Raw genomic sequence first — 25,017 nt, 5'->3', positions numbered from 1 at the left:
CTGTATCTACATGATAAAGGACGGTTGTAGCTAATCGCGGTGTTGCTGTGGTGTGATCCAGACTACAAGGAGGAGCAGGCCATGGAGGTGGAGGCCCTCGAGGCCATCTACATGGACGACTTCACCAGTGCGTGGGCGGATCATTGCAGCGTTGTGTTGTAGCTTGGCGGTTTTATTGACTATTGCTGAATGGTGGATGCAGAGCTGTCGGACGAGCCGCTGACGTACCAGGTGCACGTGGTGCCCAACCAGGACGGCGAGAACAACTTCGGTGCGTCTGCCGTGGTGCTGCTGCAACGGCGTTGAGGCTGGTATAAGGCCGAACGCAGTGCAGCTGACAAGACGATGTTGGTGCGACTAAATTGGATTTTTGCGTATTGCAGTTGCGTTGCTGCTCAAGGCGGAGATCCCGGAGACGTATCCGGACGTGGAGCCTAAGGTTCGCTTCGTGTTTTGCTCGGCTGCTGGTGTGAGGTGCTGCGATGGATGGATTGGTGATGATTGGCGTTGTTGTTGTGGTCATGGCGGTTGTGGTGGTGCTTCCGAGTAGATTGAGGTTGTTGTGAAGAAAGGTCTGGCGGACAGCCAGGTGAAGGAGATCAAGCAGTTGCTGGCGCAGCAGGTTGAGGAGAACATGGGCATGGCCATGATGTACACGCTGAGCGAGGCGGTGCGGGAATATTTAGTGGAGAACAACCGGGAGGGAAATGTACGTTGCTGCTGCTGCCGCTGTCACCGTTGACGGCTTCTGCTCCGGTGCTGAATGTGGTGAATCATTCAATCTGTGCATTGAACAGGACGGATCGGAGCACCAGGAAATGCTGCGTCGCATGGAGCTTAAGAAGAAGAAGGAGGAGAAGGTGGAGGCGGACAAACTAGAGAAGGTAAGGGAGAGACGACTTGCTCAAAAAGAGTCTTCAGCTGCTAACGTCGCGACTGATCACGTACAGGCCAACGCAGACGCAGAGGAGAAGCGACGCGAGTTCCACGGTACGAGCCCTACTTGCGTGCTTGCTGACTGACTACCGATGCATACGAGATATGCTTGCTCCTAGGTTTGGTGTCGCTATAACAGCTTGTGGGTTGCTGACACATTTGCAGGCACGCCCGTGACAGTCGAGACGTTCGCGGCTTGGAAGGAGAAGTTCGAGGCCGAGATGCGTGGCCAACCGAAGACCTCTCTCAAGGACGAAACCACGGCAAAGCTCACAGGTACGTTATCGCCCAATACACGCAGCATGCATGCCCTGAAACGTCGACTGAAGAAACCGTGAGCTTCCTGTCTAACGTAACGTCCCCATCGTTGCAATCGCTGCAGGTCGTCAGCTCTGGAACAAGGGTCTGGTGACGGAGGACAGCGCCGAGGAGGCCGAAGCCGAAGCCGAGGGCGAGGACGCCGCCGAGCACGACGGCGAGGGCGACGAGCAGCAGGACGACGACGAGAAGTAGAAGGCACACATATCATACATGTAGCCATGTCCAACTGCAACGTAGCCATATGCTTCAGTAGAGGTTTCGTATGCTTCAACATAGGTCTGGGCACATAAACCGGGCTCTCTCAGCTGTTCAAGTGTAAAAATACCCGCGCAGAGTTGAATAAGATCGACGACTGCCAAGAGATGGCGATCCCGCTCGCGCTCGTATCCGCCGCGACGTCGGCCAGAGCCGCCGCTGCGCCGCCAGACGCGGAGCCCATGGAGGCGAATGCGTTCTGCCAGTGCTGCCAGGTGGCGTGCCACCGCTTCCGGCCGGCCAAGCCCTGCAGCGTCCGTCATAAAATATTGTTTTCAGCCGTTTCTTGATCCCATCGAATTATTTTGTTCTCTAAAATATTTGTTTTATTTTTAATTGCTGTGTGGATATGGCTACATTTTCCAATGTTGCAGTTCTGCCACGCACTCGTGTGTCAATTCTGCTCGTGCGGCAACGAGCCCCACGTGCTGTGCAAGAGCTGCCAGCCACAGGTGCGTGGCGCCCAACCGGCGTTCTCCTTCCGGCAGCTGCTGTGGCGCTTCAAGATGCTGCCGTTCGGCTGCCACGGAGAGAAGTGGCTCTTCCTGGTGCGCAAGCGCCAGTCGCTCGTGGTGCCCACGGACCTCTCGGGCGACGAGTACCAGTGGCTCGTGCACCAGCTGCCGAGGCAGCGCAGACTGCAGGGAGCACACTTGGAGCAGAAGCGGACTCTGGACAGAGTGAGCTGGCGGTGGAGTGAAAGAGCTGACGGCTGAGACTGATAGATACTTTGTTGCTATTTGCAGGACATTGATCGAACCTTTCAGCAGTTGCAGGCGAGGATGGCGAACAACAAGCGCCCCAATTTCTTGGTCAAGTCGCAGCACTCATCGTCCGAGTTTATGGCCTGGAAGTCCAGCACACACCAGCTACTTAGTGTGTTCATGATGCTGAAGCCGCAGATCGGATACTGCCAGGTTAAAAGCTTATTTTTAGTTGGTTCGGCGGTGCACCGATGCTAATGGCTTGTGTGAACTTGCTGGGAGCAGGGTATGACGTCAGTAGCAGCAGTGCTGGTGCAGGAGTCGAAGATGAACAGCGAGATCGCGTTTCGCCTGTTTCTAGCGCTCACAGAGAAATACAGGCTGGACGATGTCTATAGGCCCGACATGAAAGATGTCAATCTTCGCTATTTCCAGCTCGACGAGGCTCTGCGGTTGCATCTTCCAAGGCTTCATGCCCACCTGTCAGACCGGGATATCCACCCGTCAACCTACGCATCTTGGTGAGCATGCCGATCTTTCGAAAGCTACATTAATGGTTTGTCATGACGAGCAACCTTTCTTTGTGCGCAGCTGGATCCTTACGTTATTCACCGAATGTCGGCTGTTTCCCCACCGCTACGTCATCGCGTTCCTCGATCTGTTTTTCGAGTTTGGCTGGAAGGTGTTTTTCCAGACGTGTTTAGCCATCTTGAGCACCATCGAGGTTAATGTGCCGTATGAATTGAAGTGTTTGCTCACCTACTCACACAGCGACTTTGAACTCAATGTGAGCAGGCTGCACTGTTACGCCGGTCAACGTCGGGGGACATCTTTGCCTACCTCGCGAAAGTCACCTGGTTTCATCGGCACAAGGTAGTGTGAATTTGCTTCGTTTGACTGTAGGTTTCTTTTAACAACGGTGCATGCTGTTTCAGAGCGATAATGACCTCGGACGATTCTTCGCGACGGCAAGGACATTTAATGTGCGTTCAATTACGACGTTGTCGTCGTAACCTATGGTCTAATCACTTTTTATTCTTATACTGGCAGATTTCAAGCTCTTTCTTGGACGTGTTGCAAGGCGAATACTCCACGGAGGCAAGCATGAGCATGAATGACTACGACTACAGTAGTTGAAGACTAGTTACTGTTAACCAAACTGCAGCGCTTGATATCACTGATGCATCCACTGGCCTGCGAAGAACGGATCATCATTTTTCCGAGCAGGGCCAGATCGACAAATTTGTTCATTCGTCTGAAGGATCGAATCCGTCCAGCATGTGCAAACCCAAAGTTGAAGTGAGACCATCACTCTTGACACGTAGTTTGAGGGTACGATCCAGCCACAGCACTACACGCCGGCTGGCTGGGGGTTTCTCCCCTTTGTAGAGCTGATCTTAACCTGCTAGATGCGAGGGTGCTTGTGCGGGTATTGAATGTGTTGACTTATCGACTATGTACCCATTGAGCAAGTCACGGGAACTGAGTCAAGAGGCCGTCCACTCTCCCTTCTGACGCGGGCGAACCAGCAAAACCAAGCGGAACGTCCATGGAGGGCTGGGAGTTCACAAGAGCTGCAGAGGCGGGGGACCTCGTGAAGGTCCAGGAGCTGGCTCGGCAAGTATCGGAGTTCGCAAGAGAGGAGGCGCTTCGTGAGGCTGCTAGAGGGGGTCACCTGGACGTCGTGCGGCTACTCGCAGAGCAATACGCAGTCGATGTGAATGCTGAGGACAACCGCGAGTACACAGCGCTGATCAGGGCCGCTGAGGAGGGACGCACGGACGTCGTGCGGTTCCTCGCTGAGCAGTGCGGCGCCGACGTGAACGCCACGCCTAGTGATGGCTACACCGCGCTCATATGGGCCGCTGTGGGTGGCTACTCGGACATCGTGAGGCTGCTAGTGGAGCAATGCGGCGCCGACGCTAAGGCCACGACCTCGTATGGAAGCTCGGCGCTGATCTGCGCCGCTGGAGAAGGCCACTTGGCCATCGTGCGGTTCCTCATTGATCAATGCGACGCTGATGTTACTGCCAAGACCAACGAGGGGTATACGGCACTGCACGGGGCCACCCGGGGCGGCTACTTGGACGTCGTGCGGCTTCTTGCTGAGCAGTGCGGAGCTGACGTGGATGCGCAGGGTGGCAGTGGAAACACAGCGCTGATCTGGGCCGCTCGTGGTGGCTACTTGGATGTTGTGCGGTATCTCGCTCAGGAATGCAAGGCCGACGTTAATGCCACGGATGAAGACGGGAGTACGGCGCTGATCGAGGCCGCTCGAGGTGGCTACTTGGAAGTGGTGCAGTTCCTTGCTGAGCAATGCGGAGCTGACGTGGATGCCAAGACCTCCGCGGGATACACGGCGATGATCTTGGCCGCTAAGCGATGCCACTCGAACGTTGTGAGGTTTCTGGCCGAGCAATGCGGTGCAGACGCGAATATCGCCACAAGCGATGGAGACACAGCGCTGATTGAGGCCGCTCGGTGTTGCCACCCGGATGTCGTGCGGTTGCTCGCTGAGCAATGCCGAGCTGAAGTGAACGCCAAGAATGAAGACGGGTGAACGGCGTTAATCTGGGCTGCGCGACACAACCATTTGGACGTTGTGAGGTTTCTCGTGGAGCACTGCAGCGCCGATGTGAATGCCGAGACGACCGATGGAGACACCGCGTTGATCTGGGCTCGCAATGCACTGCGGTGCTAACGTGAATGCGAAGACCACTGACGGATATACCGCACTGATCTGGGCCGCTCGTGGCGGTCACTTGGACGTCGTGCGTTTTCTCGCCGAGGATTGCAACGCCGACATCAATGCCAAGGACCAGGACGAAAACACGGCGCTGATCTGGGCCACTCGGGAGGATTGCTTGGATATTGTGAAGTTGCTCGCTGAGCAACACAACGCTGATGTGAATGCCAAGAACAAGGACGGATACACGGCCCTGATGTGCGCTCTCGAGATGACTGCGTCGACATCGTGAAGTATCTTGCCGAGCAGTGCGCTGCAGACGTGAGCACAGTAAACAAGGATGGCCAGACCGCTGTGCGCATTGCTACTGACAGAGGTCACGAGGCAGTCAAGCGGATACTTATGCCGCTGGTTTTGCCGACGGCCCTAGCACCAGTCGGTGCTTCTGAAGGAACCGCGAGCGGAGCCAAGCCGTCTACAAACCGAGCCTTTCGTTGTGCTATCCCTGCGTCTGAGATCGCACTGACCAGTCTCAGTCAGACCGGTGGTATCGGGGGCGACTTCCACGCCAAATGGCTTGATGCTGATGCGGTTGTGAAGCTCTTCATACCGGACGCGGCTCACTCGGCATTTGACGATGAAGTGTGTCTGTGGCAACAGCTACGACACCCCAACGTGATCAAGATGTACGGGGCGTGCCAGGCTGGCCCCCGCTTACAATTCTTTGTTTGCGAGTACGCCAGCTGAGGCTCACTTTGGGAGTTTGTTACCTCATCGTCGGAGAGCAAAGCAGCAGTCTGGAGGTATCTGCATGAGGCAGCGTTGGGTCTCGAATACCTCCATGAGCGCGGAATCGTTCACGGAAATCTTCGTTGCAATAATATTTTGATCGGCAGCGATGTTGTCGAACTTTGGACTGAGTGGAAGGATGAAAAAAGAGAGTCAAGTTTCAGCGAATGTCATTGGATCGATGCGCTGGCAGGCTCCTGAAGTGCTCCAAGGGGAGCCACCCTCGTTTGAGTCGGATGTGTATGCCTTGGGAATGTGCATTTGGTAAGCTGTGGAAGGGGGGATACCATGGGGTGAGGAAGACGGTGAGGATACGCGCGCGTTTAAGCTGGCATGGAAGCCAGAAGAAATTGGTGAATACGGCGCAGACACAGACTCGGATTCTGAAAACGACTAGGTCTACCAGACGTGCTATCAAGACCCTCACAAACGCGCCAGCCTATCGTCTATTGTCTATGAGCTAGAGCGTTTGGCAGTCAAAGAGAGCTCCAAAGCCTCCCAGCCTGAGCTCGAGCCCGCAAACTCCTTCGATGATTATGAAAGTGGAAAGCTGACGGAAGCTTGGGAGAAACTGCAATCGTACATGGAGAAGTGTGATAATGTTGAGTACCGTCAAGCTTTTGACGAGCTCAAGATCGTACACGAGCACCTAACAGCGTCAGCCCACCACTCAACACACTTTGCGCGATTTGACACGCTGCTTACCGAGTTTTATCAGACAGTCAAGATGTCGCCCGAGCAAGTCCGAATTATGCGATTGTCTTCCACTCGTGCCACTGCCTCCAGTATGTACGCCTTTCAGTGGCGCATTAACTCTCTCCGAGCGTCGGTGGGTGAGGCATTGCACCCATCCGCCAAAACGAATGCGCAACGGCAGCAATTGCGCAATGAAGAGGCTGCTTTCTTCGTGTCAGGAATGTCGGACACCTTTCTCCTTCTAAACGATTTGAAGTCGGTCGAAGAGCGATCGGCATTTCTCAGAATGTTGAAACCAGAGATGGAGGATCACGTGGGCAAGTACACTCCTGAGCAACATGAGTTGATGAAGAAGACGTATGAAGACATTACCAGTGCGCTTGGTGGTGACGATGTGTCGGAGCTCACGCCCGAGTGGTTTATTCCTTGGTACGAGCTGATTGTTGACGAGTGGAATTGTCTAGGCGAGGGTGGATTTGGAAGCGTGCACCGAGCCAAGTGGCTGGACTCTGATGTGGTGGTGAAACGAGTAACCTTGGTCGGATCTCATAGTGAGAACAATACCTACGCGTCTGATCTCTGTGACTCGTACACCTCTGCATGGGACGACCCGTCAGCTAGCCTAGCCCAAGTCGATACCGCCAAACGAGCGGACGCTTTGGCGATGTTCCGCCGGGAAATTGACATTTGGTTTGGGTTTAGCCATCCTCACGTCGTTCGGCTGTTCGGTGCCTGTCATGTTGGAAGACCCTTCTTCGTCTGCGAGTACGCTCCCAACGGGACCATGATCAGCTATTTGCAAGCACACCCTGATGAAGTATGCGTGAAGCTGCATGAGGCTGCCTTGGGCATTCAGTATCTTCATGCTCGCGAAGTTGTCCATGGTGATCTGAAGGGGAACAACATTGTGATCGGGAGTGACATGAGGGCGAAGGTGACGGATTTTGGGTTGAGCTCGGTCATCAGCAGTGATAACAAGGCGCAAGTGATTTCAGGTGCTTGGTAATGGGTAGCTTCGGAGTTAATCGGCACCAACAACCGCCCCAGTTTTGCCTCGGATATGTACTCCTTGGGCATGTGCATCGTGGAGGCTCTGCGAGTTGTGGAGGCAGTGAAATTGGGCAAAGACTCGCGTCATTGTCTGCCGTGGTGCCTTCGTGACATCAATGTTAAATACCACGCTACGCACGGCAAACTGCCGACTAGACCAGCGATGTGTGAGGACAGTCAATGGGAGTTGGTCAAACGTATGTGTGCGTTCGATCCAGAAAAGCGTGTTGATAAACTGGCAACTCTGGCCAATATCAAAGATATATCAAGTGAATCAAGTGGCCTCGATGACATTTCACGGCTGAATTCAGTGTCCTGGGAATCTGTCGCCAAAGTAATTGAAGCGGCGCAGCGAGAGTTGGAGCAACTGCAAGACAGTGAGAATCAGCGCGACGAAGTGCAGTCGCTCTACGCTTCGCTGTTGGAAAGACTGGAACAGCTCCACGGGCAGATTCATGGCAGCCCGAATGAAGAGCGTCGTGCTGCGTTTTGCTCACTGGTTGGTGACGCCGAAGATGCCATAGCGAAGCTGCCGGACAGAAAAGCAAATCTTGTCTCGCTAGCTGCAACGACGATGCAGTGCTATGCGCTGGATCGCGCGCTGAGCAAGTGGTGCGACACAAAATTCATTGTTGAGGGCAAAGAACCAGCCCCTGCTGCGGAGTAAGATCAGTGGCAATGAAGCATTTTTCAGAAGGACGTTGCCACGCCAAATGAAGAGGAGAAAGATGCAGTTACCTGCCCCGAGTTGGATCGAGGCTCGATCCGACTTCCGACACCACCGTGAAGAGTGGAAGCGGACCGAAGCGTAGTTGCGAGCTTTACACCTTCCAACTGTTGCATTCTTACGTCGCCATATCAATGATGACTTGAATCAACGGTCTACACTACATACTGTACGTATTATTGTGAAAAATCTGTATTGTTTGTTCCTATCTGCATCCTGCACTTATCAGTTAACACTCATCGTCCAGCACAGAGCGGGCAAATGTACTTGTCTTCCGTGTTGGCCATGGCTGCGATCAGCTCCCTGCAGGCATAAAACAAACACAAGTGTTAGATATCAGAGTAGTAGCCCTATCAATCTTGACCGCAACGTACGGAGTTAGACTCGGATCGCAAGCTCCGTGCACCCAGAGCTCGCACGAATCGCAGCATACAAAGGTGCTCTGGTCGTCGTCCTCGTAGACTTCGCTGCAAACCGGACAGTACTGGCCCAGAGCACGCAGCTCGCGTTCGCGTGCCAGCTCCTTCTTCGTGCGAGCGCGCTTCTTCACAATGGGAGCTGGAGGCACGGCAACCACCGCAGGAGCAAGCGGAGCACTCGCCGCTGAGCGCTTCGACCGCGATGACCGTGAGGACGACGTCTTGCGCTTCTTCGAAGCGGACGAGGGCGACTCCTCTATCGCAACAGGCTCAGCTCGTTGCACGCTCTTCCGCTTCCGAGAGGACCTCGCAGGCGTGGACGACATGTCGTCTTCTTCATTGAATCCGCGATCATCGCTGTCGTCCAACGCCTCGGGCTCCGTCTCAACCACCATCGCTTCTGTACGCTTTGCCGACTCTGCATGGTCCACCGTGAATGCCGAAGTCTGCGGTGTCGTGTACGGCTCCGGGGCGCGATCTGCGTACACGAAGCCATTCATCTGCGCAGGCGACGGGATCGGCGTGGGGCCGTCACTGTCCGACTCCACCTCCAGCTCGTGCTTGCGTCGATGCTTCTTCTTTTTCTTCTTCTTGTCCTTGCGACTGTGCTTGCGGTCCTTCTTCCGCTCCTTTGAGGAGCCCGTGGCCGCCTCGATCTCCTCCCTCGTGAACTTGAGAATCACTGGCGCTTCCTCCTCCTGCTGCTGCTCTCGCGGCACCTGCTCCATCAGTTGCTCGTCATCCACCGCCTCCTGCTTCTTGTGCTCCTTCTGCTGCTTCTTGAGCGCGTGGATCTGGTGCTTCAGCCGCTTCTTCTCCTGCAACGCGGCGGCCGCCGCCTGCTCCTTCTTGCGCCGCTCCTCGCGCCTCTTCTCGACGCGCTTCTTGTCGAACAGGTCAGCTCGCTCCAGCTTCAAGTAGCACCTGAGACAAAGATCCAGCTTCTGCTGCGCCGACACTGGTGTCGGTGTCGGTGCCACGGCCTGCGCCTGCTGCTGCGCATCCGCCGGCGTCTGCTCCTGGGTCTGCGAGCGCCACAGCGGCGTGGACTGCGTGCCGCACTCGCGACACGTCCTGGCCAGCAGCGGCACGGGGTCCAGCACGGCGGCCATGGGCGCCGCCTTGCGCTTGCCGCCGCGGCCGCGCGCTGGCTTGGCCACCGTCTTGAGCGCGAACTCGACCGGCGGCCAGGGCCGGTCGCGCACGGGCTGCAGCGGCTGGTCCCGGCCGCGCGCACCGTCCGCGGCCGAGAACGCGAGCTCCTTGTCCAGCGCGCCGTCGATCTTGGCCTGGCGCAGCGCCAGCTTGGCGTTGGCGGGCTGCGGCGTCCACTGCGCGTGCGGCTGCGGGCGGAACTCGAGCTGGTCGGGCGTCGTGTAGCCCCACTGCGCGTTGCGCTGCGCGAAGCAGCGGCGGCGCAGCAGCTCCAGCTCCGTGTCGGCGCGCAGCGTGGCCTCGCTCAGCGCCGGCAGCTGCTGCGTGCGCGCGTACAGCGCCTCGAGCTGCCGGCGCACGGCCGCGGGGCTGTCCACGCTGCCGAACGCGGACACGGCGCGCGGCGGCGGCGGAGCGCGCGCGGCCTCGGCGAAGGCGACGGTCACGCGCGCGTCGTGGCACGGCAGCAGCGGCAGGCCGTCGCTGCCCACGCGGAACGGGCGCGACGCATGCTTGGCCGGGACTGAAGTCGAAGAGGACATGCGGCCGGCCGTGGGCTGGCTGGGGGAATCTAAAGAATCAATCAGAAAGACGTCCGTCGCAAAATCGTCACGCTTATTCACTAAGTACGGATCCTACTAAGTACGAGTAGCTGCCGAGCGCAGCGAAGGCGGCCCCGTCACCGAAGGCGACCCCCTCATACGATATTGCGGGGCCGCAGGACCCGCCCCGGCCTCTGTAATACTAACCTGACATTGAGAGTAGTGCAGCGAGCCGACGAGGCGAGCGGAACGGGTCCGCCACTGCCGTAGTGAAGCGTAGGCAGCCTGCTCCAGTAGCGGAGCGAGCATAGCGAGTGAAGCGCCAACTAACTAAAAATCCCCGCCGCTAGTACAGTGATACAATAGGGGCGGGTTTTCTCGCTACAAGGGACGGCGATGTTCCCCGCAGAGAGGTAAAGGTGTAACCTATAGGGGTACGCTGGTGTTGATACGGGTTACGATCGTGAATCACCACCACACACAACAACAAGGAGACTGCTCGTCGGACGTATCAAGCGTATCAAGGATAAGGAGGATGCTCGCTCTGCGTCGTAGTATCCGCCGCTTCTCGACGGCGGCGCCGCGCAAGGGTACGCAACTAGCTGCTTTATTGCTCTGCAGTGTGTAAACTGGACACCTGACTAACTGCGCTCTGGATGCCGCAGAGTACCCGACGTCCTTCATCTCGCACCTGCGCACGCAGAAGCTCAACGTGTTCAACATCGGCGTCGCGTTCCTGACGCTGTCGCTGTCGTCGCAGCTGGTCACGTACAAGCAGAAGTACGAGAAGGCGCTGGCCGAGCAGACGCAGCTGGGCGACAAAGTGGCGGTGCTGGAGAAGCTCGTGCTAGACCTGGGCGGCGCGCTGCCTGACGACGAGGCGCTGGCCAAGGCCCGTGACGCGTCCCAGGAGGCCGAGGCCCAGGCGCTGCGTGAGCGCGAGGAGGAGACCAAGGCGCTGGCGGCTCTCACGGCGACGGACGACAGGAAGGGCAAGAAGAGCAAGCTTATTTAGGCCAGACACACAGGGGAGGCAGACAGAGCTCGGTCATAGAGGAAAAAGGCCGGCTGGCTGCAGCGTGGCGACCAGGCTCAAAAGATTCAGGACAACGCTGCAGTGGATACTCGATCAATAATGCTGCATCACTGTTTGAAGGGCTGCAAGGGCCCAGAAGCCTCACGTGCTCCCACTTTGTGGTTTACTTCTTGATCGTGGACTGCAGCGAGCGTCTGGACGAGATGCTGTCCATGCGGTTCATCTCGTTCACCGCCGTGAGCACCTCGTTAATGTTGGTCTCCAGCACCATGCCACCCATGACGATCTCGTCCAGGGCGTAGTGCACCTTGTCGCTGTGGAAAATCAGATCCAGCTCGCACACGTTCTCGAAGATCTTGTCCAGCGTCTCCACGAACACTGCAGCAACAGATCACCCACCCACCGCGTCAGCCACTCAACTTCCGGTGCAACTCAACATAACTATAGGCCTTACCCTGGATCAAGTCCAAGATGCCGAGGTCGCTCTCCTGCTTGTCCACCGCGAAGACGAAGTACAGCGTCGCGTAGTGTCGGTAGATAAGCTTAACACCGTCCCCCCAATACCGGACCCTGCACCAATCGTAGCCCTCGTCAGCCTCCACCACTAAGGATACTAATGGCAATAAGTTACGCTCTACAAGGTACGTACGTGCCCTCCAGGAAGTTGCAGAGCGTGTCGGGGCGCTTGGACACCTGCGTGTAGATGTCTCGGATCACCGCCTGCTGCTCGGCATCCGGCTGAAAACAAACGGTCAACCACCACCGCCGCGTAGATTACCCGCCCACAGCACTCCACACGCTTCTGCCACGCACCACGTGCTCGTAGAACTTGACGATGCGCGGCTTGCCGTGGTTGTTCACGATGAGGATCCCCTTGATCATCTTCCTGGTCAAAAATATCTGATTGTGTGCCGCACACCGACTAGACACTCTATTTATGCCTTCCCATAGGACCTCTCAAGATGCCTACAATTGGTCGCACTTCAAAAACGGATCGGAGCCACTTGCTGCCATGGCCAACGCTGTTGCTGGTGTCCGCCGCGCTGCTGCGTCAAGCTCCGACGCCGTGGAGACGCGCGGTCGACGCCGCAGTCAGCCAGGACGCCAGGGCGCCGACAGCCAATCGGAGGACATGGAGCGCGAGGAGGAAGAGGAGGAGGAGGACGTGGACTCGGACGACGAGGAGGAGACGCAGATCCCCATCGAGGACCAGGTCATGACCCAGGAGCTGCCACAGACGGAGCGAGACACGAGCCCTCCCCCGCCCATACAGAGACGCTCTCCGCCCACGTCGCCGCCGCTGCCGATGGCCGAGGCGCTGGCTGGTTCCCCCACGGGACCCCCAGCGCCGGCAGTTGCTGCTGCTGCTGCTGCTGCTGCTTCGGCGGCCGGTATGTCGCCGTTCGCTGACGTTGAGTCCACCACGCCGCAGTCCAATGAGGACGAGGACTCGCGCTCCGAGACGTCGTCGGAGGTGAGTCAGGGCTCTGCTGGACACGCGCCCAGACGCAGAGGCGCCAGGAAGCGCGTGTCAACCGCGTGCTCGGACCACCGGGATCTGTCCGAGAGGCTCAAGAAGGCTGTGGTGTGCGACGCGGAGGGCGAGGAGAGCTTCGGGTCGTCCATGATCGGAGCGGATGTGGTGCTGTGTGTCAGACCCAGCGAGAACAGGCGAGAGGTCAATGGGAACGGCAAGACGGAGAGCAATGGCAGCAGAGCGGGAGGGGTCCGAAGATTCCACGCGCACAGATTCATCTTGGCTGCGAGTTCACCGCCGTTCCGTGCCATGCTAACCGGAAACATGCGCGAGTCGTCGCGACGGGACGTGGAGCTGCACGATATTGAGCCCACGATTGTGGAGAAGATGCTGCTCTTCATGTACACGGGCCACGTCGTGCTGGACCTCGAGAGTGTGCTGGGGCTGCTGATTGCGGCCGAGATGTACGAGTTGGTGGCGCTGAGAGAAATGTGCAAGGGGTTCGTGCTCAAGTACGCGCATGAGGTGTTTTGCGACCCGCAGATTGTTCAGCTGCCGGAGAAGATTTTGCTGGAGCTGATTCCGCAGGACGAGTTGCAGATTCGGGAGCTGGCGCTAATGGAAGCGCTCGTCATGTGGGGCGAGTCTCGAGTTGCGAACGCTGACAAGCCGCTTGGAGATTTATTGGCGGAGATGATGGAGTTTGTGCGCTTCCCGACCATGAGTGTCAGCGATTTGTACGGTAAAGTTCGTCCGCTGGTAAATGACGGCGTTATCCGGGAGCACCTCCTCACCGAGGCACTTTTCAACCACCTCAAGTGGGGGTCGCAGACTGGAATTGCAGCGAAGAGAGCCAAGCCGCGCGCACTTACCGCGTCGTTGCGCAAGCGCAAGCGAGTTTCATTTACCCAGCACGTCACGTTCGAGGGAACAGCTCAATAAGAGTGGAGAATGAATTACGCGCAGTAACCAAGGCTGTTAGGAGAGAGGACAAGTCCGACCGGCAAAGGAGAGAATCGGATGTTATTATTATTAAGCCGTAGCGATTTCAACGTAGAGGAACGCGAATGCCATGTACTCCGTCCTGCTACATTCTTTTGTTTTCCAGTGCCTTTGGCGTGGGTCATTCTGCTACGTGCACAACACGTATACTATTTGAGCTTTGTCCCTCTCTCATAGCTTGGCAGTGGCATCTTCAGCACCACCAACCAGTGAGCAGAACGCAGCATTCGCTCTGCTGGCCGTCAATTTGTTCGCATAGTTGCTTCAGCGTTCTCATCAACGACACGTACCGTGATAGCAGCATTATTAATACTTCGTTACGTTGATTATCGCGGGCTGAGCTCAGCCCGAATTCCGTCACCATCGCTCTCATATCACTTCCGAATTGTTAGATATGAACCGTGCGAATACTTTGTAGTTCGAGTTAAATAGTTGCGACGAGTTGGACACGGCTTTCCCGTACAAGATAGGGCCGAACAATAGAGAATATTTTACCCTGCAACATCCATCTACTCATAGTAACGCTGGCATGGGAATAGTTATTTTGGCTGATACCATCCACGACTACACTAAGCATAAAAACATTTTTACACGCACACAATCGGAAAAAAAATATCATTTGAACTGATAAAAGCCCACCGGAGCGAAAGGGAGGTGGGCGGCCCTATCTACTGCAACTAACCACATAACTACCGCCGCGTAGCGGCGGCGCTCGGCTAGTCCTAAGAATCAATCAGATCGTCGTTGTCCGTCGGTCGGCATCAAAATCGTCACGCTTATTCACTAAATACGAATCCTACTAAGTACGAGTAGCTGCCGAGCGCAGCGAAGGCGGTCCGTCACCGAAGGCGACCCCACCATACGATATTGCGGGACCGCAGGGCCCGCCCAGCCTCTGTAGTACTAACCTAACATTGAGAGTAGTGCAGCGAGCCGACGAGGCGAGCGGAACGGGCCCACCACTGCCGTAGCGAAGCGTAGGCAGCCTGCTCCAATAGCGGGGCGAGCATAGCGTCAAGCGCCAACTAACTAAAAATCCCCGCCGCGTAGCGGCGGCGCTCGGCTAGTTGACACAATCCTGATGGACTGTGTGTAGCTCAAAGCCGACGGGGGGCACGATCACCGAAGAGGACGTGACAGATGTGAGGTACCAGCGGTAAGTCAACACAGTATTGATTTGGGAGCGGCTCTACGGGCGGATGCTTCGCCCCGACGAACCGGTGCGTGAGTACATCGCTGACCTGTTGAAGATGCAGCGCGAGCTTGCCGAAAACAATGACCCCATCTCGGACTCTCGGCTGGCTAAGATCATGCTGACTAAAGCGCATGCTGTCTACCCGGTCATTGCTGATGAAGTCACCGAGAAACTACGGCGGGACCCGGGCTTCAAATACACCGTTCGCGATGCTCGCGGGCGATTGGAGAATGCTGAGCTTCAGCGTGCGCAGCACGACCCTGGCAGTAGTGGAGCAACCAGCAGTCGTGGCCTCTCGACTCAGGCTCAGACAAATTCAGTGCAGCAGCACCGCAACAATGGAAAAGGCCCCCGTCGTTCTTCGTCGCGCCAGCGAGGCGGCAAGTATGGCGGAAACAAAAGCAGTGGAAGCTCCACTTCAAGCTCGTCGTGGAGCGCTGAGCGAATGACCAAAAAGAAGAAGAACTCGAAGTGCAATGCCTGTGGCGGGAAAGGTCACTGGCGTGGTGATCCGGAGTGCAAGCAGGGAAAGCGACAAACCTTGCGCGGCACCGGTAACCAAGCGGTGCAGTCATTTGGTGGTGCGGTGTTGAGACAGCAGGCCTCGCGTCGTTCGCAAGATCGAGTCGTGGAATGCATGACCTCGCGTGCAGATGATGAGGTTGGCAGTAGCGAGCCCTGTGCTACCAGCAGTCAATCCCTCACGATGGCAGAGTACTCGCGGTGCTAGGACCCCAAGCGGTCAAGAAGATGCAGGAAAAGCTCCAGGCACGAAGTTCTGCCAGCGGTATGCCTGCCCGTGCTCTATCTCCCCAGTACTCTCCAACCAGCCCGCCATCCAGTCCTGTTGCCACAAGCACTCAGTATTCGCCCACGACACCAGCGTCACCTGACTTTGAGGTCAATGCAGCAGTTGTGCAGCGTGACCAGCGTGCCCCGGCCTTGCAGGCCGATGAGATGGAATGGCTTCTAGACAGCGGATCGCAAGTGAACCTGTGCGGCGACCTGACCTGTTTTTCATACATTGAGCATGGATCTTCGAGCAATCTCCTAATGGCCTGCGGCCAGACGGAGGCGATGCAAGCGAGTGGAAGTGTCGTGTTTCGAGTGATGAATGGAGTCTCGGGTCAGTGGGAGCCGCGTCGTCTGGATGAGGTGCACTACTCGTCTAACGCCCACGTGAATCTAATAAGTCTTGGCTACATGCGTGCCTGCGGCTTCAAGCTGGAGTTCAACGATGATCAGAGTACAGCGTGGCTGTGCAAGGACGGATTGAATATGCGCTTTGACTGTCATGACATGCTGTACCGTATGCGAGTGAAGCGATCGGTGCGTCTCGTTGGAGCTGTGGAGCAGCGCAAGAACGCCATGGGGCTCCTGCACAACCGCCTCGGCCACGTCAACATGAAGCTGATCAGAGAGTTGGCGAGTGGAAACGTCGACTTCGGCATTAACGTTAACATGCAGTCGCTGAAGGATTACGAGTGTGTTCCGTGTTTGTCAGCTAAGTTCAAACGCACAACCTACAAGCGAGGACCCAATCGGCGGAAGCATCCATTGGAGAAGCTCTCTATGGACCTGTGCTGCATCAACCAGGAGACTGCAACTGGGGAAACGATCTTCTTGCTTGTAGTGGATGAGGCTACGCGTTACAAGTGGTGCTATCTGCTCAAGTATAAAGACGAGGCTGCGGCTCTGGTTGAGACACTGGTGTTGAAGCTCAACAATCAGTTCAAGCGTGCAGGGCACTCCGTGAAGCTACTACATTCGGATCAGGGAGGTGAATTCGTGAACGACTACCTATGGGCATTCTGCTCAAAGGAAGGGATCGAGTTCAAGACTACCAACGGCTACTCACCTGAAGAGAACGGCATTGTGGAGCGAGCAAATGGCACCGTTCTTCCTAGGCTACGGGCTGTTCTGCATGCAACTAACATGACGAACCTGTTATGGGGAGAAGCGGTCCTGCACACTGTCGACACGATGAACCTACTGCCAACGGAGCCACTACACGGGAAATCGCCTCATGAAGCATTGTTCGGAAAGGCGCCAGCGCTGCGTCACCTCCGGACGTGGGGATGTCTCGTGCATGCCTTTGTGCCTCCTGAGACTCGTACAACTCGCGCGAAGCTAGACCCGCGGTCTACGCTGTCGCTATTCCTTGGGTACAGCACGGAAACAACTGGCTACAAACTACTGGATCTACGAACCGGAGCTGTGACCACGAGGCGCAGTGGAAATGTTCATTTTCACGAGAAGTTCACGGCTGCGAAGGGCTATGTACGACGACTCCTACTGAACTGGTGCCAATCGCATCAACCCTGGAAGCGAGACTATTTCCTGAAGCTGGGAATGCACTCGTCGTACCAGCGGTACAAGGGTCGTTGAATCTTCCTGCGGAAACTGAGATTGCAGAGAGTTCTGAGCCAGTGGGAGTTCGTAACCCTCCTGCACGTGTGGAGTTACAGCCAGCCGTAGCCAAGCAAAGACGGGAGAAGCGCAAGCGCCAGCGGCGTTCAAGCTCAAGTGACAGCTCCAGCAATGCGTTTGAACCATCTAGCAAATTACCCACACCCACTCCAGCACGTGTGGCCAGTCCACGAAGGAAACGGAAGCTGCCTGCTCACCTGCGAGACTATGTGGTCGGGTCGATCCTGAATACCATCGCCGAGATTCCGATCCCTACCACCTATAAACAAGCGAAGGCATGCATCTACTGGCTGGGGTGGAAAGCAGCGATGGAGGAGGGACTCGCGTCATTACGAGAACATGGCACGTGGAAACTGGTAGCCAGGGCGAAGGCCAAACGCCAAGCGGTGATCACAAATCGGTGGGTCTTTGCTGTGAAGCGGGATGCACAAGGTCGTATCTTGCGGTTCAAGGCTCGCCTTGTAATCCATGGCATTAAGCAGCAGTTTGGTGTGGACTATGTTGAAACTTTCGCCCCTGTCATTCGATTTGAGACTATTCGAGCAGTTATTCTGTACGCGGTGAAGCGTGGCTGGCACGTGTTACAGTTTGACGTCAAGACAGCGTTCTTGTACGGGCTCCTAGAAGAATGCATCTTCATGGAGCAGCCCGTGGGGTTTGAGGAGAACGGAGGCCAGTACGTCTGCCAACTATTCAAGTCGCTGTACGGCTTGAAGCAAGCACCAGCAGTGTGGAATAAGACTCTTCACAAGCTGCTGACTGAGATTGGCTTCACCCGCCTGGACAGTGACTACGGACTCTACGCGATGTATGATCCTGATGTTGACGTGCAGATGCTTCTCACTGTCTACGTGGATGATCTACTCCTGATGGGATCGCCGGAGCTGTGCAACAAGGTCGCAACTCAGCTGAAGAGCGCCTTTACTCTGACGAGCATGGGCGAGGTCAAGTACCTACTCGGTATTGAGATCAACATCGACAGAACCCACAACAAGATCGTGTATTGCCAGCGTGCATACATTAACAAGATCCTGAAAACATTCAACATGCAGGATGCGTATGGGTGCTGGACACCGCAATCGACCAGCGAGTCGAAGGCCAATCTGAAACCACTTGCACCTGATACCAAGCTGCCGTATCGTGAAATTGTGGGCTCTCTTCAGTACTTAGTGTCTGGCTCGCGGCCAGATATCGCGCATGCAGTGCGTCACCTCGGCAAGTACTTGTCCTGCTTCGAGCACAAGCATTTTCGTGAGGCCCAGCGAGTGCTTCGGTATTTGAAGCTGACCCGCGATCATGGATTGCACATGGATGTCGTGCTAGGAGAAAATGTTGAGGTCATGGTCTACACGGACAGTGACTATGCAAACGACCCCGACGATGCGAAGTCGATCTCCGGCTACGTTACGTACCTGGACGGGAATGTCATCTCGTACGGATCACGGAAGCAGGGCATCAATGCGCAATCCAGCACAGAAGCGGAGTACATTGCGATGAACGAAGGTGTGAAGGACATCCTGTCGATGGACGGTCTTCTAGAGAAACTGCGTTGGCCTGCGGCCACGCCTCTGCTCCGTGGTGACAACCAGGCTGCTCTCTATCTTACAGCGAAGCCGGGGAAGCACTCGCTACAAAGCACATCAAGAACAAGTTTCACCTGATCCGGCATCTTGTGGAGGAAGGGGCTTTGCGTACATTGCATGTATCCACGGACGACAACACTGCGGACATCATGACCAAGCCTCTCGCCAACGCGAAGTTCACAAGTTTCGCAAGCAATTGAAGGTATTGCCCATTGCAGCAGCAGCGCAAACGGACGAGGATGAACAAGGAGACACCCAAGCAAGCTAAATACCACCTGCGGTCGCTACTGCAGTGGTGTTTGCATACGCTCGCGACGCGTGCGAGGTGAAGCCTCTAGTTGCAGACTGGAAAGATGTCAACCTGACAATCCATCACCTCGACGTGAGCCACGAGCGAGTGGGAGTGTGAGGTACCAGCGGTACCAGCGCCACCAAGCAGTGCTCCGCAGCGCGGAAAGACGGCACGCGGTCGCAGGCGAAGCTCGCCAGCACAGAAACCGCTGCGACTGTGGGAGGTCGCTACCTCTCGTTGCCCCGCGCGGCAGCGGTTAGCAACTGACAGGCGCAGCACATTAGCAGCTTCAGCAGCAGCAACAGCACCTGCCAGCATAGCAAAGCATAGGTCGGTTAGGAAACTCCTTCAACACGAGCAAGGGTCCCAAGGCGGCGGCGCCGAGCTGCTGCGCAGCTCGGCACTCACTTCCGCATTCTCCAGCAGGAGCACAACCAGCTCTGCCGCCTTGGTTGTTCCCGCCACGGCATTCTGCCAAGGCAACCTCAGTCTCCTACCTTCCGTTCGTCTTCTGCCCGCACCTTCGTGCTGAGATCAACTCTGCTACGCCTACAGCTCTGCAGACAGCAAGTACACGACTTTCAGCACCTCTCAACAGATGGAAATTTAGTGATGTGGATCGAAGTGATCAAGGAAGTGCAGGTCTCCACTCTAACCTTGTTGTATCCGACAACATGGTTGTACTTCTGACCAATCAAAATCCAGGAAAATCATATCAACAGCTTTTCCAACACGAACAATGGCGTGGAGTAGCGACGACGAGGCCGCCATGAGCGCGGCGGCGCCGCTGCCGACGCTCACGTGCACCACCGAGAGCGTCAAAGTACTGGTGATGCTGCTGAGCTGTCTGGCGCACGGCAAGCGCGACCAGCGCGTGCGCTGCGACGTGGACCGGCGCGGCCTGCTGTTCACGGCGCACTCCAAGGGCAAGTCGCTGCAGATCAAGACGTCCATCGGCCGCGAGCTGTTCGAGAGCTACAAGTTCGGCGCGGAGCATCCGCAGGACGACGAGTTCGTCGACGACGAGGACGACGTGCAGCTGAGCTTCGCGCTCAACGTGAGCCTGCTGATCGAGTGTCTGTCCATGTTTGGGCCCGCGGCGCTGCCCACGACGTCGCTGCGGATGACCTACGAGCCAGAGGTAGGACGAGGTAGAACGGAGGGGTAGAGTGGACGGAGCGAGCCAGTTGCTGACAGTGGTGTCTTGCGTGTAGAGCGCCAGTCTGCTGTTGGTCGTGGAGGACAGCGGCGTCATGTGCGAGTGCTCGATGCAGGTGCTGGAGCACGAGGGCGGCGACATGGGTCAGCTGGAGTTCGAGAGCGCCTTCGAGCAGTCGGCCGTGGTGGCTCGCTGCATCATGCAGTCCGAGCCGCTGCGAGACGCGTTCGCCGAGCTCTACGACCTGCCGAGTGCCGCGAGCGTGACGATAGCCATGGCCGACGCAGACAGCAGGAGCCCCGACGATACGTCGGAGGCCAAGTGCCTGAGTTTAAGCGCCACGTCCGAGACGGGGTCATGCGAGATCGACTTCGCGCCGACGTCCTCTGCGTTTATCGAGTTCTCGTGCGCGTCGGCGAGTGACGGCGACTACCCCGGGAGCTGCGCTGCTACGTTCCACGTTGCGGTACTGCAGCAGGCGTTCAAGGCGCTGGTGCACTCCAACGAGACGTTTCTTCGCATGAACAGCGACGGGTTCCTGTCGATCCAGCACATGATCGAGAGTGGCTCGGGCGATAAGGCTTTCGTCGACGCTTTGATCAGCCCCGAGGACACGTCCATTTCGTAGGCAAACTTTGAATGAGCCCCCCCACCTTATTCCTTAGATGCGGCTACCGCAAGTGTGAAGGCTGGCTGAGTGGTGAGAGACGCACTTGCAGTGCACAAGTAAATTATGAAGTCTGAGTTGGCAAGACTAAAGTCCATCTGATACCCAGCGTTGCCCCCTTCCTGCGTTGCGACTCATACAGAGGACATGATTTCGAGCTCTGCGTCTGCCTGCTAAACATCGATAGCAAGCCTTTTATCTCGGCAGATGAAATTTACTGGTGCCAAGTTTCCGTAGGGGTCAGACTCGACTCCAGATATGGTGCGTCCACTTCAAGAGACGCAGGCCGAACGGTGTTGCTGAAGCGGTCGCGGACGCCTTGATGGACCCGCTGGCCGACGACGGCGTAGCAAACGCGGCACCTACTCCTCATGACAAAAAGGACGAGGATAAAGACGCCGATCAGCAGGCAATTGCCTCTTTCGACGCACAGCTGGAAGACCTTGAGTCTCGAATATTGGCATCGTCGAGGGAGGGCGAGTCGGATGACGCCGAGTCGGACCCGTTATCGGAGCGCAACATCAGTGACCGAAAGAAGAGAGAAGCTCTAAGGCGCCAGCTAATTGAGCAGAGGGAAGATGCACCGTGGGTCATTGCAGAATTGCCGGCACAAGTAACCACGCCCGGATACGCAGCGCTCGAAGCCTGTCAGACCAAGAGGTGGAGAGAATTATTGCAACTGGTACGTGAGTGTGCCTCACTTTGGGTTAAGTAGGTTGGCAATGGCACGCTTAAACATACTTTGGTACTCTACTGTAGATGAAGCTCATGTCGGCGCCATGCTTCCACGGTATTCGTCTGGCGGGCGATGACCGAGCTCTCTACGAGGGCTTCTTTCGCGCATTCCCACACCACCTCGTTACGAAGGCACGGTTTACGAGTGTTGTCCGCCAAATCTTTGGCATTCCAGTAGTAGCAATGATCCATCATCGCCGTGAAACAAAGAAGACTGGGCATGGCCGTAAAGGGAAGCGAGATATAAGCTCGGGCCAAGATAATAATGCTGAAGACCAAGACAGCGTAAGGACGGCTGCGCGGTTGGCCCTCGACCGCCACTTGGAAAAGCTACAGTTCTGCTGCGAGCGATCTGTTGACAACGTACCTGTGCTAAATTGGAGAACTCTGCTCATCGCACTCAGGTAATGCTTGGGTGCTTCATCTGGTGTGATGATGAATCTTGCATCTTTGACTCGTTAGCCAATTTGACTGCAGGATGTTTCAGGAACCTCTGCTGACGCTGCGGGAGCATTTGATCTGGGCGTTTAGCGTGTTTTCCTCGAGTGGCTGCCTGGAGCAAAACGACTCGGACGCAATTGACGCGGACGACGTGACGCTGATGTTCACTCACGCGATGCGAAACCCTGCTGCTTCGCATCTAGTCTCCGACAGGGTAAGCCATTTCAGTCTGCTCCGATGCGATCTCATTACTCACTCACCGATTTGCATTACCTGCGGTGCTTTATCCAAGCTTCGAGCTGCACTCGGTATGCTGCCGTCGATCCGATCAACACCGCTTGCACTGTCCTCCCCCAGCTTTATTTCCGCTATATCGTCATCAAGAATTACTTTCCGGGTGTTCAAGCGATTGCTGCAGCTCCCGCCGCTACGAACGTTGGTAAATCACCGAATGACGCCACACACAAGTGTCATAGATGAGCTGAGCATTCCTGTGTACCGCGACTTCGTGTATCGTGCGCGAAGGCGGGAGCACAACAGGCGGGTTTTGCGACGTCTGCGCTACTACAATGAGACCAAAGTCACGCGGTTGTGCTTCCACACGTGGGCGCAATATGCCAGAGATCGCAAGACAGCTAGAGAGACAATGACTTTTGCATACACAATTACGGCACGAATCAAGCAACGCGCTGCGTTTGGGGCACTACGTCGACACGCACTAGCAAGTATCGCAGCACTGGAGATTCAGCGCGTTTTTCGCGGCATGCGCGGACGAATGCGAGCTGAAGAGGCATGGCGAAAGATACAAGCTGTCCTAGCCGTGCAAGGTGCCTTTCGCATGCGAGCTCATTTCACGAGACATCTTCGAAAGCTGCGGCGTCAAAACCTCCTAGCCATTCGTATCCAGCGCGTTTATCGCGGCCGGTTGGGGAGAATCCGAGCACGACAGAGACTTTTGGCCTATTACTATCGTGAGATGGCGGCAATGCAGCGGGAACGTGAGGCATTCCGCGAGTTCGTCCGTGGGGAGATGGCTCGGCGTTTGCAGCGCCTATTCCGGACAATTGTCGCTGACAAACGCAGAGCTCGACAACTTCAAGAGGAGGAGGCAAAACGGCGAATCGAGTTGGAGATGCTGAGACTATCAGAGGATGCAGCACAACAAGCAGCACGTCACCGACGCGAAGTGACGGAGAAGTACGATAAACTGCGTGAAGAGGCTGAGTACAAGGAACAACGTCGCCGCATCGACGGTACCGAGAAGCAGAAGATAGTACATCGACGTCGACAGCGGGAGTGGGAAGTTTTCAAGGCCGAGAAAGTGGCGCGAAAGGAGGCTCTCAAGCTTCAGGAGAAAGAAAGCTACGAGCGTTTGAAGTCCCAGTGGGAAAACACGATAGCGGAGCAAGTTCGGAAGCGTGGCAAGCTGGTTGAGCAGTTACTGCAACTCGAGGAGGTCCAAGGCGAGTGGGAAAAAATGCATGCGCAGCTCCACCAACGCGTTAAAGAACGCTCGAAGCAACTTACAGCGAAGTACAAGTCTAACGGAGTCGTGATTCCAAAGCGAGAAGTCATTGAACGGGCGCAGCATGAGGTTATGGCGGAAGAAACCGAGGACGAACGACGCAAAGTACGCAGCCAAACGATGACGCTGCATTCAGTGTCTAGCTAGAGTTTCTAATGTGCTGTTGCGTTTGTGCTGTGCAGACGGAGAGCAATTGGTTACAGGCGGAATCGGACTTCTTGCAAAAGCTGGATAGCGATGAGGAAGAACGTTTGGTACGTGGTCTTTTGTGAAGTCTCGATGAGGGTCGCTTGCTTAACTTTGTCTGCATTGCTCCAGCTTGCTGAAAATGCCGAGGAGCGTGCAGCTCGCCAGAAGAGCGCTCTGAGCATTCAGTGCGCGTTTCGAATGTTCGCAGCACGCAAGTTACTACGTCGAATGCTTGCAGAGCTGTATGTGAAGGAATTCGACACTGAAACTCATGCGCCAAGGTATCGAAACACCTTGACGGGGAAAGTCACGAGTCAGAAGCCAAGTGTGTTAGGCTCAGACGAGCTGAAGTACGAAGACTGTTGGGTGATCATGACGGACGATGTGCTTGGTAAATGGTCGAATGTGCAAAGTGCTGTGCCTTGTTTGGCGCCACTAACATTTTGTGGTGTTTAATTTCTGCTAGGTGAACAATTTTTCTACAATCCCCGGCGAATGGAACAGAGCTGGGCTAATCCTGACGACAGCAAATTCTGTGAGCCTTGCTGCACCAATGCTTCAACCACAGCGTTTGCCGCAGTGTGGAACTCTCAAGACGACACGTATTTGTGCCAGGGATGCTACGAAAAAGAGTACGTAGCACGGAGTCAGCAAGGTGGTCTTCAGAGCGATGCCTACACCGCATACGACGGATCCCGCCCACACGGACAGTAGTGTTGCCCAGCCAAATAACCCGATCAAGGCAGACTTTCGCTCGCGCTGACAGGCCGCTGTCCTTGTACTTCCCTCAGCCTTGTTTTTCAGCTGGCAGTGCCTAGATTTGACCCTCCATCGTGAGTACGCCGTCTGCAGCAATGCACAAAGTTGATTTGCGACTGTGAGCACGTATAACCGTGAAGCAATATTCGCTCAGGGCACTAGCCTACCTATTGAGTCGCGCGGGGGGCTTCCCACGGTTGTTCCGCTCCTGTACCACACAAGTAGTGCACGCATAGTCAGCATTGTA

At 56.1% G+C, this 25,017-nt stretch overlaps 10 protein-coding genes across 10 annotated transcripts; 7 read left to right on the top strand and 3 right to left on the bottom strand.

The window, feature by feature from the left end:
• Positions 1-81: 81 nt before the first annotated feature.
• Positions 82-1,449, top strand: PHYSODRAFT_313308 (hypothetical protein; the record flags this gene model as incomplete). Its single annotated transcript, XM_009525210.1, has 8 exons — positions 82-127; positions 203-271; positions 384-439; positions 551-709; positions 798-884; positions 951-990; positions 1,102-1,212; positions 1,319-1,449. 8 exons carry the CDS (start codon positions 82-84, stop codon positions 1,447-1,449), a joined length of 699 nt encoding a protein of 232 aa, XP_009523505.1.
• Positions 1,450-1,609: 160 nt separating this feature from the next.
• On the top strand, positions 1,610-3,391 carry PHYSODRAFT_354338 (hypothetical protein). The gene is made up of 8 exons (XM_009525209.1): positions 1,610-1,766; positions 1,887-2,192; positions 2,259-2,429; positions 2,502-2,737; positions 2,808-2,940; positions 3,012-3,089; positions 3,152-3,199; positions 3,267-3,391. Exons 1-8 carry the CDS (start codon positions 1,620-1,622, stop codon positions 3,351-3,353), a joined length of 1,206 nt encoding a protein of 401 aa, XP_009523504.1. The 5' UTR covers positions 1,610-1,619; the 3' UTR covers positions 3,354-3,391.
• Positions 3,392-4,900: 1,509 nt separating this feature from the next.
• On the top strand, positions 4,901-8,104 carry PHYSODRAFT_328859 (hypothetical protein; the record flags this gene model as incomplete). Its single annotated transcript, XM_009525208.1, has 5 exons — positions 4,901-5,190; positions 5,277-5,588; positions 5,885-5,996; positions 6,089-7,389; positions 7,435-8,104. The coding sequence occupies 5 exons, from the start codon at positions 4,901-4,903 to the stop codon at positions 8,102-8,104; spliced, it is 2,685 nt and encodes an 894-aa protein (XP_009523503.1).
• Positions 8,105-8,459: 355 nt separating this feature from the next.
• On the bottom strand, positions 8,460-10,280 carry PHYSODRAFT_298767 (hypothetical protein; the record flags this gene model as incomplete). The annotated part of the gene is made up of 1 exon (XM_009525207.1): positions 8,460-10,280. One exon carries the CDS (start codon positions 10,278-10,280, stop codon positions 8,460-8,462), a length of 1,821 nt encoding a protein of 606 aa, XP_009523502.1.
• A 490-nt stretch (positions 10,281-10,770) lies between these two features.
• On the top strand, positions 10,771-11,357 carry PHYSODRAFT_557115 (hypothetical protein). The gene is made up of 2 exons (XM_009525206.1): positions 10,771-10,870; positions 10,946-11,357. Exons 1-2 carry the CDS (start codon positions 10,816-10,818, stop codon positions 11,293-11,295), a joined length of 405 nt encoding a protein of 134 aa, XP_009523501.1. The 5' UTR covers positions 10,771-10,815; the 3' UTR covers positions 11,296-11,357.
• Positions 11,358-11,479: 122 nt separating this feature from the next.
• Positions 11,480-12,198, bottom strand: PHYSODRAFT_298766 (hypothetical protein; the record flags this gene model as incomplete). Its single annotated transcript, XM_009525205.1, has 4 exons — positions 11,480-11,694; positions 11,771-11,886; positions 11,966-12,054; positions 12,130-12,198. 4 exons carry the CDS (start codon positions 12,196-12,198, stop codon positions 11,480-11,482), a joined length of 489 nt encoding a protein of 162 aa, XP_009523500.1.
• A 250-nt stretch (positions 12,199-12,448) lies between these two features.
• On the top strand, positions 12,449-13,735 carry PHYSODRAFT_493300 (hypothetical protein; the record flags this gene model as incomplete). The annotated part of the gene is made up of 1 exon (XM_009525204.1): positions 12,449-13,735. The coding sequence occupies one exon, from the start codon at positions 12,449-12,451 to the stop codon at positions 13,733-13,735; it is 1,287 nt and encodes a 428-aa protein (XP_009523499.1).
• A 5,084-nt stretch (positions 13,736-18,819) lies between these two features.
• On the bottom strand, positions 18,820-19,005 carry PHYSODRAFT_489115 (hypothetical protein; the record flags this gene model as incomplete). Its single annotated transcript, XM_009525203.1, has 1 exon — positions 18,820-19,005. A coding segment is annotated over one exon (186 nt), but the record flags the coding sequence as incomplete, so codon positions are not given.
• A 1,024-nt stretch (positions 19,006-20,029) lies between these two features.
• On the top strand, positions 20,030-21,082 carry PHYSODRAFT_557110 (hypothetical protein; the record flags this gene model as incomplete). Its single annotated transcript, XM_009525202.1, has 2 exons — positions 20,030-20,436; positions 20,510-21,082. The coding sequence occupies exons 1-2, from the start codon at positions 20,035-20,037 to the stop codon at positions 21,080-21,082; spliced, it is 975 nt and encodes a 324-aa protein (XP_009523497.1). The 5' UTR covers positions 20,030-20,034.
• Positions 21,083-22,334: 1,252 nt separating this feature from the next.
• On the top strand, positions 22,335-24,467 carry PHYSODRAFT_497896 (hypothetical protein; the record flags this gene model as incomplete). Its single annotated transcript, XM_009525201.1, is given in 4 exon segments — positions 22,335-22,511; positions 22,590-23,957; positions 23,972-24,076; positions 24,141-24,467. The coding sequence occupies 4 exon segments, from the start codon at positions 22,335-22,337 to the stop codon at positions 24,465-24,467; spliced, it is 1,977 nt and encodes a 658-aa protein (XP_009523496.1).
• Positions 24,468-25,017: the final 550 nt, after the last annotated feature.

The sequence above is a fragment of the Phytophthora sojae genome (genome assembly GCF_000149755.1).
Source record: "Phytophthora sojae unplaced genomic scaffold PHYSOscaffold_3, whole genome shotgun sequence".
Taxonomy (NCBI): Eukaryota; Oomycota; class Peronosporomycetes; order Peronosporales; family Peronosporaceae; genus Phytophthora; species Phytophthora sojae.
The sequence above is the reverse complement of the archived record's forward strand: the minus strand, read 5'-3'. Positions and strand labels throughout refer to the sequence as shown.

Coding starts and splice junctions, on each gene's coding strand:
- PHYSODRAFT_557115 (XM_009525206.1), top strand. CDS start 10,816: ATGCTCGCTCTGCGTCGTAGTATCCGCCGCTTCTCGACGGCGGCGCCG. Junction 10,871..10,945: donor GACGGCGGCGCCGCGCAAGG/GTACGCAACTAG, acceptor TGGATGCCGCAG/AGTACCCGACGTCCTTCATC.
- PHYSODRAFT_354338 (XM_009525209.1), top strand. CDS start 1,620: ATGGCGATCCCGCTCGCGCTCGTATCCGCCGCGACGTCGGCCAGAGCC. Junction 2,193..2,258: donor AGAAGCGGACTCTGGACAGA/GTGAGCTGGCGG, acceptor TGCTATTTGCAG/GACATTGATCGAACCTTTCA. Junction 2,941..3,011: donor CCATCTTGAGCACCATCGAG/GTTAATGTGCCG, acceptor CAATGTGAGCAG/GCTGCACTGTTACGCCGGTC.